The sequence below is a fragment of the Panthera pardus genome, unplaced genomic scaffold (genome assembly GCF_024362965.1).
Source record: "Panthera pardus isolate Hobbes unplaced genomic scaffold, ASM2436296v1 HiC_scaffold_27, whole genome shotgun sequence".
Taxonomy (NCBI): domain Eukaryota; kingdom Metazoa; phylum Chordata; class Mammalia; order Carnivora; family Felidae; genus Panthera; species Panthera pardus.
The window spans coordinates 39,842,383-39,857,678 of NW_026526843.1; the positions used below are offsets into that span (position 1 = coordinate 39,842,383).

At 48.1% G+C, this 15,296-nt stretch overlaps 1 protein-coding gene across 6 annotated transcripts in view; it reads right to left on the bottom strand.

The window, feature by feature from the left end:
• The window catches only part of FRMPD3 (FERM and PDZ domain containing 3), an 85,568-nt gene that overhangs the window by 21,582 nt on the left and 48,690 nt on the right, over positions 1-15,296 (bottom strand). For all 6 annotated transcript variants that reach the window (XM_019435674.2, XM_053891287.1, XM_053891288.1 and 3 more), the window contains 5 exons: positions 14,401-14,537; positions 13,945-14,071; positions 11,825-11,914; positions 9,974-10,153; positions 234-378 (listed from right to left, as the gene is read on the bottom strand). In XM_019435674.2, the coding sequence (XP_019291219.2) occupies positions 234-378; positions 9,974-10,153; positions 11,825-11,914; positions 13,945-14,071; positions 14,401-14,537 (679 nt within the window). The remainder of the gene's footprint in view (positions 1-233; positions 379-9,973; positions 10,154-11,824; positions 11,915-13,944; positions 14,072-14,400; positions 14,538-15,296) is intronic.

The window sequence follows — 15,296 nt, forward strand, 5'->3', positions numbered from 1 at the left end:
CTGACTCAATCGCAATGTGTTGTCACAGGCATCCTTTGTGGGACAGGCCCATCTGAAGGCCAGCTGTCTTTCCCACTGGCTTGTGCCAGGGGGGACCCAGTGGTATAGCGCTCGCTTCTGGGAAACTGGGTGCTGGTGGAATGGGGTGAGCCCTAAGGCAGCAAAGCTCCTCCCTCCATGTGTCCAGGGTGCAAAGGGCCTCTGGCATACTGAAAACTGAGGCTGAACCCTACCTGCCTTGATCATTGGAGGTGGAAGAGGCTGGCTGGCAGGCTTGGAGAAGACCATCTTCCTGGAGTCCAGCAGGAGACGGCAGTACCCCGCAATCAGGCAGGCAAAGTTGGTGGCTTCAGGCCACTCCATCAGCAGCACCAGAGGCTGCAGGAGAGATAAGAAGTAACATGAGGGTGTGGGAAGGAGCGGGGCAGATGCAGGTCTGGGAGGATAACATTGAAGAAAAGATGACTGGCAGAGGTATGGGAATCCTTTCTGAGCCCAAAATCAAGGTGTGTGGACTGACAGATCATTTCTTCTGATTTGAGAATCTATTTATACTAAACTCATACCCAGGTATCGAAATTAAATCAGCCTTTAATTACACATTTAATGAACTACCTTTACTGAAAAAAACCTAAAATTATGTAATATCATGTGTCTGTTGCGTGGCTGTATTTGTGTTTGTTGGGGCTTGGCAGATATGTGGGCCAGCTAGGGGAGGTGGGGTGAGCCTGGGAGTCCTGGCTAGACTGGGGAACATCCCTGATGGAAAGTTCCTGAATGCACAAACTATCTCTAGCTCATCTCTATAACCCTCTCTGCCCAGAATAATTTTCCAGACAGGGACATTCTGTGCAGCAGTGTACCTTCGGGGCTCAGGCCTTTCTGGTTTGCAGCCCTGCTCAGACCTCCTTTCTCTTCCTTATTTTTTTTTAAATTTTAGAGAGAAAGCACACATGAGAGAGAGATTACACAGGGGAGAGGGGCAGAGAGAATCTCAAGCAGGCTCCATGCTCAGGGTGGAGCCCGATCTCATGACTGTGAGATCCTGAGCTGAGCAGAAATCGAATCTGATGCTAAACCAACTGAGTCACACAGGTGCCCTTCTCCCCTCTTTCCTAAGGTGTCCTCAAGATGCTAGCTGGTGTTCCCTAAAACAGTTCCTTGGTCAAGCACATGTGTGAAACACTGGGTCAAACAAAGCTATGCAGAGAGCTCAGTCCCTTTCAAATAGGAACATGCACTACAAAATGTCAAGAGGGGGGTTTTTAGGATTTCAACATTTCCAAATTATTTGACCAAAACCATCTATTTTCATAGAAGATCTTATGGTGGTAGGGTTGTAGTTGTTTTTTTTTTTTTTTTTGTAACCTACTTTGGGAAATACTAGCATACTCTGTTGACTTTTGTTTTTGTCCTTCAATCAGTCAAATTAAATCCTGGGGCTAACTGGTTGACTGTTTCAGAGATTTTGCACTGAAATATCAAAAAAAAAGAGACATAACCAAAAAAAATTAATACCTTTTTAAGAAACCCTCCCAATATCTGTATTATGATTTTGAAAGTGTGGCTTGAAAATAAGTTTTGGTCAGACTGAAGTCAGTCATGGGGGCATTCTGCTGGGATAGGGGAGAAAGACTGGCTGGAGAGGGAGCCATGGGGCCATGACTCACCTTGATTTTTGGGGGTTCCCAGACCAGGCATTAAGAGCTAAGAGAATTAGGATGGAGTGAATCCCTTCTCTGACCAGTAAGGTAGCTACAGCAACAGTCCAGATGAGAGGTGATTAGGTGGCCATAAAAAGGAAAATCATAGAAGACTTAGTTGAACTTGGTCACAACTGGAATAGCCTTCTTTGCCTGGATCATCACTTGGGGCACAATTCTGAATCCAAACCAGCTCACCTCTTAAATAAAGTTGCACAAGTTTTCTTTGCTGTCTCTCAGGATCCTGACATAGAGCTTAAGTTGAATATTTTGTAGTTTATACAGACCAGCGGTTGGCAAATTTTTTCTGTAAAGGGCTAGACAGCAAATACTTTAGGATACTTTAGGCCTTGTAGGCCATATACTCTGTTGCAATAACTTGGCTATTATAGTGTGAAAATAGCCATAGATAATCCATGAGCTAAACAGTGGGTGTGACAGGGTCCCAAGAAAACTTTATGTACAGAAATGAGTAGTGGGTCATGTTTAGTTTGATCTAGGAGTGAAGCTTCTTTCTAGCTAAATACAATTGTTCATTTTCATTTTCACACCTCCTATTTCATTTGCCAACAGTGATGCCCTTCTCCTTTGGAAATTCCCTCCATTTCTGCTTCCGTGATGCTGGGTTCTGGTTCTGTAATTGCTGACCATCTCCATCTCTCTCTTTGGCTTGCTCTTCTTGTACAGCCTCCCCCAGATCACCATCTCCAGCCTATTTCCCTCTTGAACTCTTTTCCTATCTCACTGCTCCTACACTGCTATGTCTGTATCACACAGTCTTGTGCTGAGTTGAACCCTATCTTGAATTGTTTAGTTATTTTACATCCAATTACACTGCATGCCACGATAAGGCATTTGGATTTTACCCCACAGGCAATGAGTTAATGATGCTCCTAGAGAGCTCACTCAATGCCATCAGGAAGAAAAGGAACCATCTGTACACTGAGGATCAACTGACTCCTTTCTCCAGTGAGAAAGGGACCAGGCATGAGATGTTACCTTTGGGTCATTTTTTAGAAAGTTTTTATTTTAACTTCAGTTAGTTAACATACCCTTCAGGTCATTATTAAGAAGGGACAGAAGGAGTGTTTGTATTTCTAGTTAACGGACATTTCTTGGTCACAACAGAATGGTCAGCCTTGTGTACAACAAAGAAGAGACAGAAGGGGAATGGAATGGGGGAGGGGGAGAGTGCCTTGTCCCCTGCCACTAATGACAAAAGGATACACAGAGGTCTGGGTGTGGACAGCTGCTACCAACATTGCTATGAGGGCCCAAGACTCACTAGGCTTGCCTCAAGAGTGTTCACAGACATCATGGCCACTCCTGCTGCACAGCTTTATTTCAAGCCTGCATCATTTTCCTCTAATACCCAAACTTCTCGAGGTATCTGTGAATGGGTGACAATCGTGCTGGGATCCTGAGCCCTCGGCCTCTGGGTCCTGTTGCCTCTGGCCACAAGCTGCTTCATCAGTTTGTTCTAGTAGGCCATACAAATTGTGGCACTTCTCATGATATGGAAAAGGTGGGGACACACTAACCTCAGGGCTTCCAGTAGCCTCCTGATTGGCCTTCCTGCCTCCAGTCTCTACCCACTTCACTCCACTTCACCTCCATATCGCTGCCTGGGTTTCTAAAACACGACTCTCCCGGGGTGCCTGGGTGGCTCAGTTGGGTAAGAATCTGACTCTTGGTTTTGACTCAGGTCAAGATCTCACAGTTTGTGGGTTCGAGCCCTGCCTAGGCTCCCCGCTGACAGCGTGCAGCCTGGTTGGGATTCTCTCTCTTCCTCTCTTTCTGCCCCTCCCCTGCTTGTGCTTTCTCTCTCTCTCTCAAAATAAATAAATAAACTTAAAACATGACTCTCCCTTAAAATTTTCAGTATCTCTTCACATAAAACCTACTGCCTTCTAGTGTTACACAAAACCCTTTAGGACCTGGACTCAATCTACAGCTCCAAGCATATCTCCCACTAGCTCTGCCTGTGCCCTCCTCCCATCCCTGTCCTGTTCTTTATGCTCCAGCAATGACACATTATTTACAGTTTTCCAGAGATGACATGTTCTTTTACCACTTTCATATCTTAACCCATGCTGTTCTCTCTGGCTGAAATGCCCCCATGGCCCACTCTGCCCACCCAGCAAACTGCTACCTGCTGGTTGGATGACTCATGGACGGCATGGCCCACGGATAGATGCAGCCATTCATGCCAGCACAGGGCCCACACAAGTCCTGCCCTCATGGAGCTTATAATCTAACAGGAAATAAGACACAAACCAAATAACCATACAGATGAATAGGATTGGAAGGTGTGGTGAGCGCTTTGAAGGAAAAGTACAGACAGTTATCAGAACAGAGAATGTCCTAGATCGGTGTGTGTTGTGGGTGGGTGGGTGTGAACGTGTGCTCGTGTGACTCATTTGGCTTCTGAAGCTGGAGAGAGCTTCTTTGAGGAGAGGACGACATTCCATTTGACCAAAGTACAGGCTGATGGGCTTGACTGACTGATGGACAGACAGACAGTCAAGTTGGCTGCAGAGCAGTCTGACTCACTGATGCCCTGGCTGACAAATTGGCTGCAAGACAGGCAGAATGTCTGACATCCTGACTGGTTAGCTGCCCGGCTGCCTGGCTAATGGACAGATCAGAGACAGAGTGACTAACTGGCTGACTGACTTACCTGTCTGATTTCATTTCGGGTTCCCTCCCTATTTCTCACCCCAAATATAGCCTGGTGTGGATAATGAAACAGCACGAAGGCACAATCTTATGCAGAGAGGTCCAAGCACATCCCTAGCTGGCTCAGCACCGCACATCAGGAGTCAGTCCTCTGCGTGCCCACACAAGCCAACTGGGCCCCAGCATGGGCCAAAGGCAGCTTGTCAAAGGAGCACAGATGCGCTTTTTGCCAGCAGGGGTAAAAATCAAACCAAAGGCAGGCAAGCAAAGAGGTTGGATGGGTTTTCTTAGAAACCTTCAAAAACATTTTGTTTTAAATAAGATTTTAATGATCATGACATCTAATGTAATACTTGTCCCTACAGACAGCGCTAGAGCCATAAAGTTCAAACACGAGAATGGGAGACACACTGGGCCACGACAGATCCCTTGAGACATTCCTTTGATGGTTTCTTTCCCCCTTATGTGCTTTTGTGGTAATGGGGTATAGTAATGGCCCAGTGGTGCCTCAGTCCCAGACTACTGTCTTTTGGAGAAAGATATTTGCATACTGCCTCTTGTTCACCCCACTAAGAGCAAGTAAGCAGAGTGAAAGCTAACGAAATGTGCCCAGGCCATCTTCAAATGCTAAAGGGGAAAAGGAGGATGGAGTTGGAGGCATGGCCAGCCAGGAGAAGGTAGAACAGGGTTTAATTTGATATGTTCCAGCCCCATCTTCTTCCTCAGGTGCTCAGGGTGTGCTGGGAGCTCAAAGGCCACTTCGGGATGCTGACTAGGGAGGGGACTGGCCTTGGGGTGGCCTCAGCTCACTGTAGCATCTCTGAAAACAGGAAAAAGATGGGAATCCAGTGATACAGAAGGGCAAGGGAATGAGGTGATGGTCCTTGAATCCCAAGGGACTAGTACATTAGGGTTCTTGCCTCCCTGGCCCTGGGGAAGGCTAATTGGGCATCACCAGCCAATTTGGAGGCAAGGCAGAATATCACTTTTTTAAAAAGTTTATTTTTGGAAGAGAGAGAGAGAGAAAGAGACAGGCAGAGAGAGAGAATCCCAAGCAGGTTCCATACTATCAGCACAGAGCCCAATGCCAGACTCAAACTCACAAACCATGAGATCATGACCTGAGCTGAAACCAAGAGTCGGACGCTTAACCGACTGAGATACCCAGGTGCCCCTAGGCAGAATATCACTTTAAGGCAGTGGTTCTCAAGCAGGCACACACTACAATTACCTGGGAAGCTTGAAAAACCTTTATACCCCAGCCTCACCCCCCCACCCCCGGCCAAAATTCTGGTTTAAATGGTCTGAGAGGAGGGACCCAGGCACCAGTGGTTTTTAAATCTCCATACATGATTCTAACATGCAGTCAGAGCTGAGAACCACTGCTTTGAGTGAATAATCTTAGTTTCACTGGGCCCTTCAAGAATATTCCCAGAACAGAGCAGCATATCTAGGAGGAAGTGAGCCAAGTCTGGTTTCTAACTTCCATATTCTTCAGTATACCTTATGCAGTGGCGTACTGGTAAGCGTTAAACAACCAGTTCAGTGAAGTCCTGTTTTGTAGTGTTGGCCTGTTTCCCTAGTGTATATACTCAAGCCATGGCCACTTCCAATTTATCGATGTGATGTTACTGAATGCAGAGTTGGGAGGGATACACCTGTTTGAGCTGGCTCCATCATGACACTGACCCTAAGGATAGACTCCTACTGAGCCCAGGGAAGCCATTCTCCAGTAGGAAGCTTCCCAGACCCTGTCCCCCCAAATCCTGCCCTTTGTTCACATATATGGAGAGAGGCACCACTCAGTAACCATAGGTATTGCTGATATGGAGTGCCTCCAGGAAGCTTCCTTAATCCCTGAGCCAGATTTAATTTTTCCCTCCTCTGTACTCTGATACGCTCTTGGTACCTCTTCTAATGGTACCTTCTTTGGTATGCCATGTATTAGCACACTTCTTTCTCTCCTACAGCACAGAAAGCTTCTTGAGGGCAAGGAGCCATATTTTTCTTTTCATTTCATGTTTGTATCTCCTATTGGGTTTAGCATGCTTCTTAGCAAAGGTAAGTTCTTATTGACTGTCAAATGGAAGCCTGGATCTTTTTTCTCCCTCAATCTTCCTCTTTTTCTCCCATCACCATATTGTCGACCATACCTATGCTGATTTATCTGCGAAAAGTATAAATACCATCCTGTCTATTTCATAGGGTACTGACCTGTAGTGATACACATAGCAGACATCTCTGATTACAGATGCATCTGATCTTAACAAAACTTGGGTGTGGGCAGAACATTTATCAGTCAAACTGTATCTTTAATGCAGGGTATGAGGGTTCCCTACTTGAAGGAATCTCACCTTTATGTTAGTTTCCTGTTGCTTCTGTAACAAATCAACCCAAACTCAGTGGCTTAAACAATACACATCTGTTCTCTTACAGTTCTGGAGGTCAGAAATCAGACTCGAGGGTCACTGGGTTAAAAATCAAGGGTAGACAGGGCTGCATCCCTTCTGGAGGCTCTAGGAGGGAATGGGTTTCCTTGCCTTTTCTAGCTTCTGGAGGCCACCCATATTCCTTGGCTCATGGCTCTCTCATCCATCTTCAAGGCCAACAAGGTTGGGCTGAGCCCTTCTCACATGACATGACATGACATGACATGACATGACATGACATGACATCAATCACATCACATCACATCACATCACATCACATCACATCACATCACATCACATCACATCACATCACATCACTCTGACCTTCTCTTCTACCTCCCTCTTCTACTTATAAGGACCCTTGTGATTACACTGGGCCCACCTGGATAATCCAGACTAATCTCCCTCTCTTGAGGTCAGATGATTAATTCCACCTGCAACCCTAACCCACTTCCCCCCCCCCCAATATAACAAGGCATATTCACAGGTTCTGGGGAATAGGGCATGGGCATGTTTGGGAGGGGGCCATTGTTCTGCCTAGCAGAAACATTCCAATGCAAAATGGATAATTCTCCTGTGTTTTTTTCATATGCATTGTATCTACCTGCTTAAAGGAGGGCATACCTGAACTATCCAACACCTGGCGCTTGCATCATCTACCTATCCATTTGCTGTTTCCCACTCAGCAAAGTGCAACCTTCTCCTAGCCCCACTCCATTCACCAACGTGATGCCCCGTTTATCCCATAATGTGGTCTCTCACCTCTCCTTTCACCCATGATTTGGACCCTCTGTGTGCTGCATGCCACGTGCATAACCCCGGTCTTCAGTGTACTCAGGATACAGGGAGCAGGCAATAAGGGTTAGGTATAATAAGACAGGTGCATTTCATGTGCAAGAGAGGAACATGTGTGGGCATATGGATGCACACGCTTAGTGATTCTGTATGTTTCACATTCACTCTTTTTCATTGCTGTCCCTCCAGCTCAGGCCCTGACCTTATCATTTCGCCTTGGCACTAGTGCCATGATCCCCTCCTCACCTCCCTGGCTTCACACTAGCCTTGCCTTTTCGAAGCTTTTACCCAGCTTGGTCTGCCCACCCCCAATCTCGCCAATCTTTTTTCTCTTTATCCTCCTCTCCAGCCAAGCAACTATGCTTATCCACCTGCACATATGACTTGCTTATTTCCATGCTTGCTCTCTGCCTGTGAACACATCCCACTTCTCTCTGCTAATCCATGCCTATCACTTCAAGATCCAGCTTAAAACACTCTCTTGTGGGAAGCCAGTTCTGGTTAACCCCTTCCTATTCTTTTGTTCCATGTTCCACACCATACTTACCTGCAAAATTTACTTCCTATTAACTTTTCTTCATTGCTGTTTTGCTTTTGAAAAAAATAACAGGTTGAGTACTTACTATGTATCAGGCAATGTGCTAAGACTTTTTACCTACGTTTTCTCGCTTACTCCTGAACGACAGCCTTTGGAGATAGGCATTCCATGTTGCAGTTGAGGAAATCAGTGTTCAGAGAGGTTAAGACACTTTTTGAAGGCCACACAGCTTGGTAGGGTAGAGCTGGGATTTGAACCTGGTCTGTCTGATTCCAGAGCTCCATACATGTTCTGATGTTGTGTTATTAAGGCAGGTCATGTGTCTTTGTGAGTCTAGTCTCCCCAGTAAGAGTGTGGTCTCTCCTGGGCAGCATTCAGGCCCAGACCTGTGGCTGGATCACTCCTAGAAATGAGAACAGTGCTCCTCACTCAGGCAATATCCACTGGCCCTGCTCAGCCTGGTGCCCCCCAGAGCTTTGGACCCAGAGGTCAGTGGTTCTCAAATCCAGCTATCCTACAGAATCACTTGGGGAACTGAAAAGTAGATAAATCCTGATGCCCAGGCTGCACCCTGATTAATTCAATCACAGTCTCTGGAAACAGGACTCAGGCATCTGAATTTTTAAAAAGCTCTCAAGGAAATTCTATTATGCAGCCAATGTTGACAATCACTTTTACAACATAGAAGACAACTCATTTGGAAAGCTATTTCTCTCTTTTACAGTCCTTAAATTTCTCAGGAAGCCACATCTACCCTGCATGTCTTCTGTTCCTTCCTGTCCCTTCCCTATCTGTCCATTTGCTTTTTTACCCAACAACATCGGAGGAGGGCAGAGATCATTGGTTGAGGAAGTGGCCACAAGCCAATTAGATATCAGCTCCAGGCAGGTTCCTAAACCAATGGGAATACTAGGAATCACAGGTGGAAAAATTAACATAGTAAAGTTTTCTGGATTTCACAAAGACAAAAATAAATAATTTGCTCTTTTAGAAACAGCAAACACTCCATCTCTTAATCGCTAACAACATCTCCCTGTGGGAAATCCTTTAAGAAAGGAAAATTGCACCTCTTCTAATAGCTTCCGCCAGCTGGCAGACAGGCCTGCCCCCACCCCCCGCCCACTGGTTACTGGGTGTTCAACATGAGAGCCATGGAGGGGGTGGCTGACCATGGCGGCCAGACTCTGCACAGGTAACAGTTCCTTGCCAGTCTGAAGGAGCTGATCTATGAGAAAAGTTCTAAGATTCCAGAAGAGCTGAACTTCGGGAGGTAAGATGTGGGTGAGGCTCGGCCGGTTCCCCATCTTCCCAGGCTTCCTTGGGTCTCGCCATATATTCAGATACCTCCTCCTCCATGATTGCAAGTGTGTATGCTTATGGCAGGGCTCCCCAACTGGTGTGCGCATATCTCTTCAGCCTCTGGGGAGGCCAGGCAGGGCCCAGAGAGGCCAGAGTCTGTGGGCTGGACTATTTATCCCACTGTTCCACATGAATATCATTTTCTATGTGTGCTGTGACACAAGAAAGATTGGGAAGCTACAGCCTGGGGGTAGCTCTGAGTTCAATTCCCCTGCCCTCTGCTGAAGACCTCTTGTGGGTTGATCTGACACTTCCCAGCCTTCTCCAGCACTGGCTGACCCTAATGTGTGGTCAAGATAGCATGTCCCACAGGGTTGAGAAAGGAAAGAAAGATGAGCCTAAAGGGACCCTGGATCTGAACCACTTTAGAATCACCGGCTCTCACTGAAAAGGCTCAAGTGCTCTTTACTTCTTCCTGTGTTCCTAAGGCCTGTCCCTGGAGAGAAGTAGCTCCTCAAAGCTGGGCTTACCTTGGCATCCATGATGCTGGTCTCCACCCGGGCCACGCCCTGGTTCTCCCGGAACAGCTGGATCTTACTGATCTTGCTGAACTCGGACAGCACAGTGGTGAGGTTGGTTTTGAGGTCGATAACATGGCTGATGCCGTGACGGGGTCCCACCAGAAGAGTGGTGGCTGACTGCTTCTCATCCTGATACCCGAGCATGGAGGGCAGCATTCACCGAAAGGAGGGCAGAGGAGGCGGCCGATGAGGCGGGAGGAAATAGAAAACAGGCATTGAACTGGTTCTGCTGGGAGGTCTGGAAATATCTGAGGCTTAGTGCCAGGACAGGAGGACAACCTCAAGGGGAAAATGGTCTGGGATGCTTCTGTCCCCAGGGCAGGGCCCCAGGTCACTGGTCTAAATGGACACCTTAGCCTCCACAATAGGCTGAGTGAGGTGGTCAGTGGCAAGGCTGGCTCTAGCAAAATTGTGAGCTTTGTTTTTAAAGCTCTGCAGCATCTTCTTCCTACCAATCTCCAGGGACTTTCCATTTGCTGCTACAGGTCACTCGCAATCCCCCCCACCCAGTGCTCTACCTGAACAGGTGGTATCCTGTTTTCCTCTTTACCTCCCTACCCAAGAGCCACTTAAACTCGCGCTTCCCACCTAATGCCAAAAGCAAAACTGCCATTCACTCTGCCTAAGGTGTTAAGGAGTTGATTGGGTGCTTAATATCAGGGTTGGGGTGGGGAGTGTAGCTTCCCTAAGAAGCTACTTGCCTTTTAACTGGCACTCCAGCAGTCTTAACCCAAAGGAATGGCGGAATGGCCCCAGTGGCAGAGGCGATGTGAGGGGGTGGGGGGTGTAGAGGGAGGGGGCAGTAGGCTTTCAGGGATCTGCAAATCCAAGTATGTAAATGTCTACCTCTGCACCTGGTGGGCTGGACTCCCTTAAGTGGTCCTGACAGGATGCTGGGCACCATCAAGCCTCAGCCCTCTGCTGGCCCATTCCCTGGAATTAGCATCACCCCAAGGAACCTCTTTACATCTGCTCTAGACACTTTGATAAGCAGTTTTCCAGGCAGTGTGCCCCACAAACATGACAGCATGTTCCCCAGAGCATGACAAGCACCTGGATCCAGTCCGCAAAATGATTTGAATTTCCTTTCACCACAGCTCACTAGGGTGAATTAGCCTGGGCCACAGGTTGGGGGGGTACCAGCTGTGCCCCGCTATAGAGAGGGGTGTTACTGCAGTGGGGGCCCTGGGCAGGTAGGGGGAAGTACACAGACTCAGAAAGCCTGGGGGGGGGGGGCCACATCAGGCCCACCGCCAGTGTTTGTATGGTCCAGAAACTAAGAATGCGTTTTACATTTTTAAATGGTTGGAAAAAACTCAAAAGAACCATATTTTGTACCATGTGAAAATCACATGAAAATCAAATTTCAGTGCCCATAAAGAGATATTGGAATACAGCCATGCTCATTTGTTTATGCACTGTCTATGGCTCTATTTGCACTACAATGGTGGCTAAATAGTTGGGACAGAGACCTGGGTGGCCTGCAAAGCCTAAAATAGGTACTAACTAGCTCTTTATGCAGGAGGTTTGCTGACCCCTGAAATTGAGGAAAGGGGATGCAGAAGGGTCATGGAGGGATATCGTAAACAAATATGGCCTCCTACTTTACCATTTTACCAGAGGCAGGACCAGAATACCATGGGAAGGGAGAGGGAGAAAGAGGAGGAAGAGGCAGGAAGGTCTTTGGAAGTATTTGCTGACAGAGAATGCCACCCTAAAGCTGTAGTGGAGTCTCTCCTGCCCCCGACCCAAGCACAAGTGCACACGAGGGGTTCCCTCCCGACCACTGCCCTCACTGACCAGGCCCACAGTGTTGAACAAAACGCCCGTGAAGGTCGGAAGTTCATTCAGAATTCGAAGATACTGGAGCTTTGCCTGAATTGCAGAGCCCTGTGGAAACAACCCATCCAGAAACATAAGAAGCCTGAGTTGCACAGGAAAAGTAAACTTGTGTTCTCAGGAAGGAGAGTCAACATCTTAGGACAGGCACTAGTCAGACTAGTCAGCAAGCCACACTGGGAGTGTGAGGACACCCTCGGAAAAACTGCTGGAAGGTTCCAGTTTGGACAACTCTAGTATCCCGTCTCCCTGTCTAAACCTTTCTCCTACCTCCTGATCCTTGGGCCTTCAAAACCCAGCTTACTCGTTTTGTTCTTGGGATAATCCTAACACCTCTCCCTAACTCTTGACACCCTGCCTCATCTATATCTCTGTCCTGAGATCCCCTATTGCCACCTTGGTACTTGCCATCCCCAGCCAGGGGTCTTTCCTCTGCCATTCCCTCATAGAAAAGTCTCTATCAGTGGTACCAGCTTCCTCCAGGCATTAGAGCCAGAAACCTGTGTCACACTGGGCTCCTCCCTCGTCCTCTCACCTCAGGACCACCAGCCATCAGATCACCTTGATTGTACCTCCTAACTTCCTTTCCAGACTATCCATACTCCAATCACTCGACCCCTCCACACTGCTGTTAAGGGCAGAAGCCTAAAACATAAGTGTCATCAGATCAGCTGCCTGCTTAAATCCTTCAGTGGCTCCCTGATGACCCCAAGATGAAGGACAGCCCTTCCCCATGGCATACAAGGTGCTCCAGCACACAACTGGCTCCTGCCAGCTTCTCTGGCCTTCTCTCTTGTCCCCCTCCCCAGGCATGTTTCCTTGCACTCTCTGTACTTGCTTATTGCTGAACTATTTGCATTTCTTTCCATGCACAATGTTCTCTTATATCCCTGGGGCTTGGTACAGATGGATCTATCTGCCTGCCTGGGAAAGTCTTCCTCCCCCCTACCTCCCCCTCATCTAGATAAACCCCTATCTGTCAAGACCCAGCTCTGGCATCAAATGCACCCATTTCTGGCCTTTTCTACCTCCCTAAGTCTGGGCTGGGTGTTCCTCCTCCTCCGTGTTTCCAGGGCCCCCACGCCTGTTGCATCATGTTGTGACTGACTGTCGCACTGTGCTGTGACTGTTGTGTTTCCCCACTAGCCTGTGCCTGACTTGAGGGCGGAGAGCAGGCAGGCCTTCTTCATCTTTCTGTCTCCAGCCCAAGTAGTGGGGGTCCTCAAAAAAAAATGTTTGCTGAGGAGATGGCTGGGAGCACTGATGTTCTCCCTCTGGGAAGAAAAAAACGATTTGATTAAATATGCACAGCAAGGTAGGAATGGCTTAACTCTCTAGGGAAATTTGCATCTTAAAAGAGAAGCTAGTTGGTGATACAAGGAATCCAGAATGGGTAGAATATATGGGGGCGACTGTGTCCTGTGTCTACATCTGTGTGCTGATTCTAGTGCCTTTCACCACCCTCCAGCCTCCTGGGCAGGAAGCACCAGCAGACTGGGAAGGGCCTGGGACCTTCAGGTCTAGAGGGGCAGGGGGTGGGAGTCCCTCAGAGGGCATTTGAGAATGTGTAGGAGAGCAGGGCAGTGACGTGAGCCTTCCATAGGCTGCCCAGTTACCCATTCTCCAGGTCAGGCCTTGTTGTACCAGGCTGTGCTTCCATCTCCCAGAATTCCCTATGGCAGGACTGATGAATTAGAAAGCTAATGAGGAATGGAGCAGTCATTTCCGTGGAAAACGTGCCTCCCCAGTGTCCAGTGCTGTCCACACAGCAGGTGCTCAATCAGCACTGACTAAATGGGTGGAATGATCCGAGAATTGCCTCCTCCTGCATCCTGGTCCCTTTGCCTTGAGGATCCTGGGCTCTCTCAGTGACTTGCCCCTGAGCTGTCTCTGGAAGTGGCTCAGGTTTGGGGAAAATCCCTCTCCATAATCATTGCCCATATCCAGCCAAGCTGTCTGTGCACCCAACTCAAAAACAGTGGGGAGGGTCCCCAGGAGGCCAGGCCTGCTGGGAAACCACACAGGAGACCCCCACATTCACTAGGGCCTGAGGAGGGCACCCAATGGATGACACTGGGTACCTTGGTGCCGCTGGAAGGATGTGTCTGGTGGGCCTTCAGTTGCTGAGAGAGAGATTTCCGGAAGTTCTTCTCTTTGATGCCCTGTAGGAGGGAGGGGGGAAGAAAGGGTTCCAGACCCCATTCCTTCCTAAAAGCAGAAGAAAAGCAAGAAATTAGTGAGAGAGACATAAAGTGGGGCAGAGAAAGCAAGATAGCAAGGCAGGAATTGGATCTAAGAGTCAGAGGGAGGGAAGGAGCCTGCGAGAAAAAGAGAGATGGGGGCAGGAGAATCACATTGGCCATAGTTCTCTAGCAGAAGCTATAGCTCAAAGGCATCACAGTCTAGGTGTGAGGAATTCCAATTCTCACTCCCACCCCAGGCTCTCTGTTCCAGAAAAGCATAGCACAGCTCAACCATTGCACTTTCTCCCTCTACAGTGATTTGCCACCTTCCTGAAGGGCCCTGGCAGAACTCACTCCACATTCTTGAGCGAGATCTTCTGACTAGGTCGAGTGGCTGAGACGGTGATATAGATGTGGAGGGCAGCAAGACCCAAAAGCATCTCCGGCTTGGGGTCCATTCCAAAGCGTTCTCGGATAACATCATTCCGACTCTGCAGGAGAGGGCAGTCCAAACCTATCAGTTTAAAAAGATGTTCCCTTCCCCCCCACCTTGCCCCTGATCTACTCCCTTGAGTCCCAGAAAAAAATCATGGTGTCAAGTAAGACATCCTAGGTAAAGGGGAGGAGGAGGTTTCTGCCCTTGGGGAAAAGGCAACAGAGGGACCTTAAGTCTCGGGGACACTATTTGCCTCATCCACCAGATACTGGACAGGCTTCTCAATGATAGATACATACAATGGCTAGGCACAAATGGGCAGAACACCTAGGTCACTGCAAAAGTGACACATGGCACCACTCTCTTTCCTTCCTCCTGTTATAAGAGGCCTTCCTGCCTTTTCTTGGAGGCCTAAATGCATTCCCCAGTCATACAGGGATCCTCTACTAGCTCAGATGGTAATAAAGAGAGACCCTGGGAAGAGTTCTCCATAGGGCTCTAACCCAAAAGCCCAGGATGAGACATGGATTGCAGGGATGGGACAGATATTCCATTCCTTGGGGTCTGAAGGTCAAAAGCAACAATGAGTCACTCTTCCCTATGTTATCCTAAAGGGGGTCCCCTGGAGCTACTGGATAAGGGTATGACAGCCCCCAAACCCTGAGAATTAGAGTCCTAGCTATTGATGATTCAGCCTTGATTAGACCAGTTGCTCATTTTGTTGAGGTTAAACCAGGATGAACTAAGGTACTAGGGAGCCACAGTGGTAGCACTACAGCATAGGAGAGAGTGGAAAAGGAATGCTTCATCCATG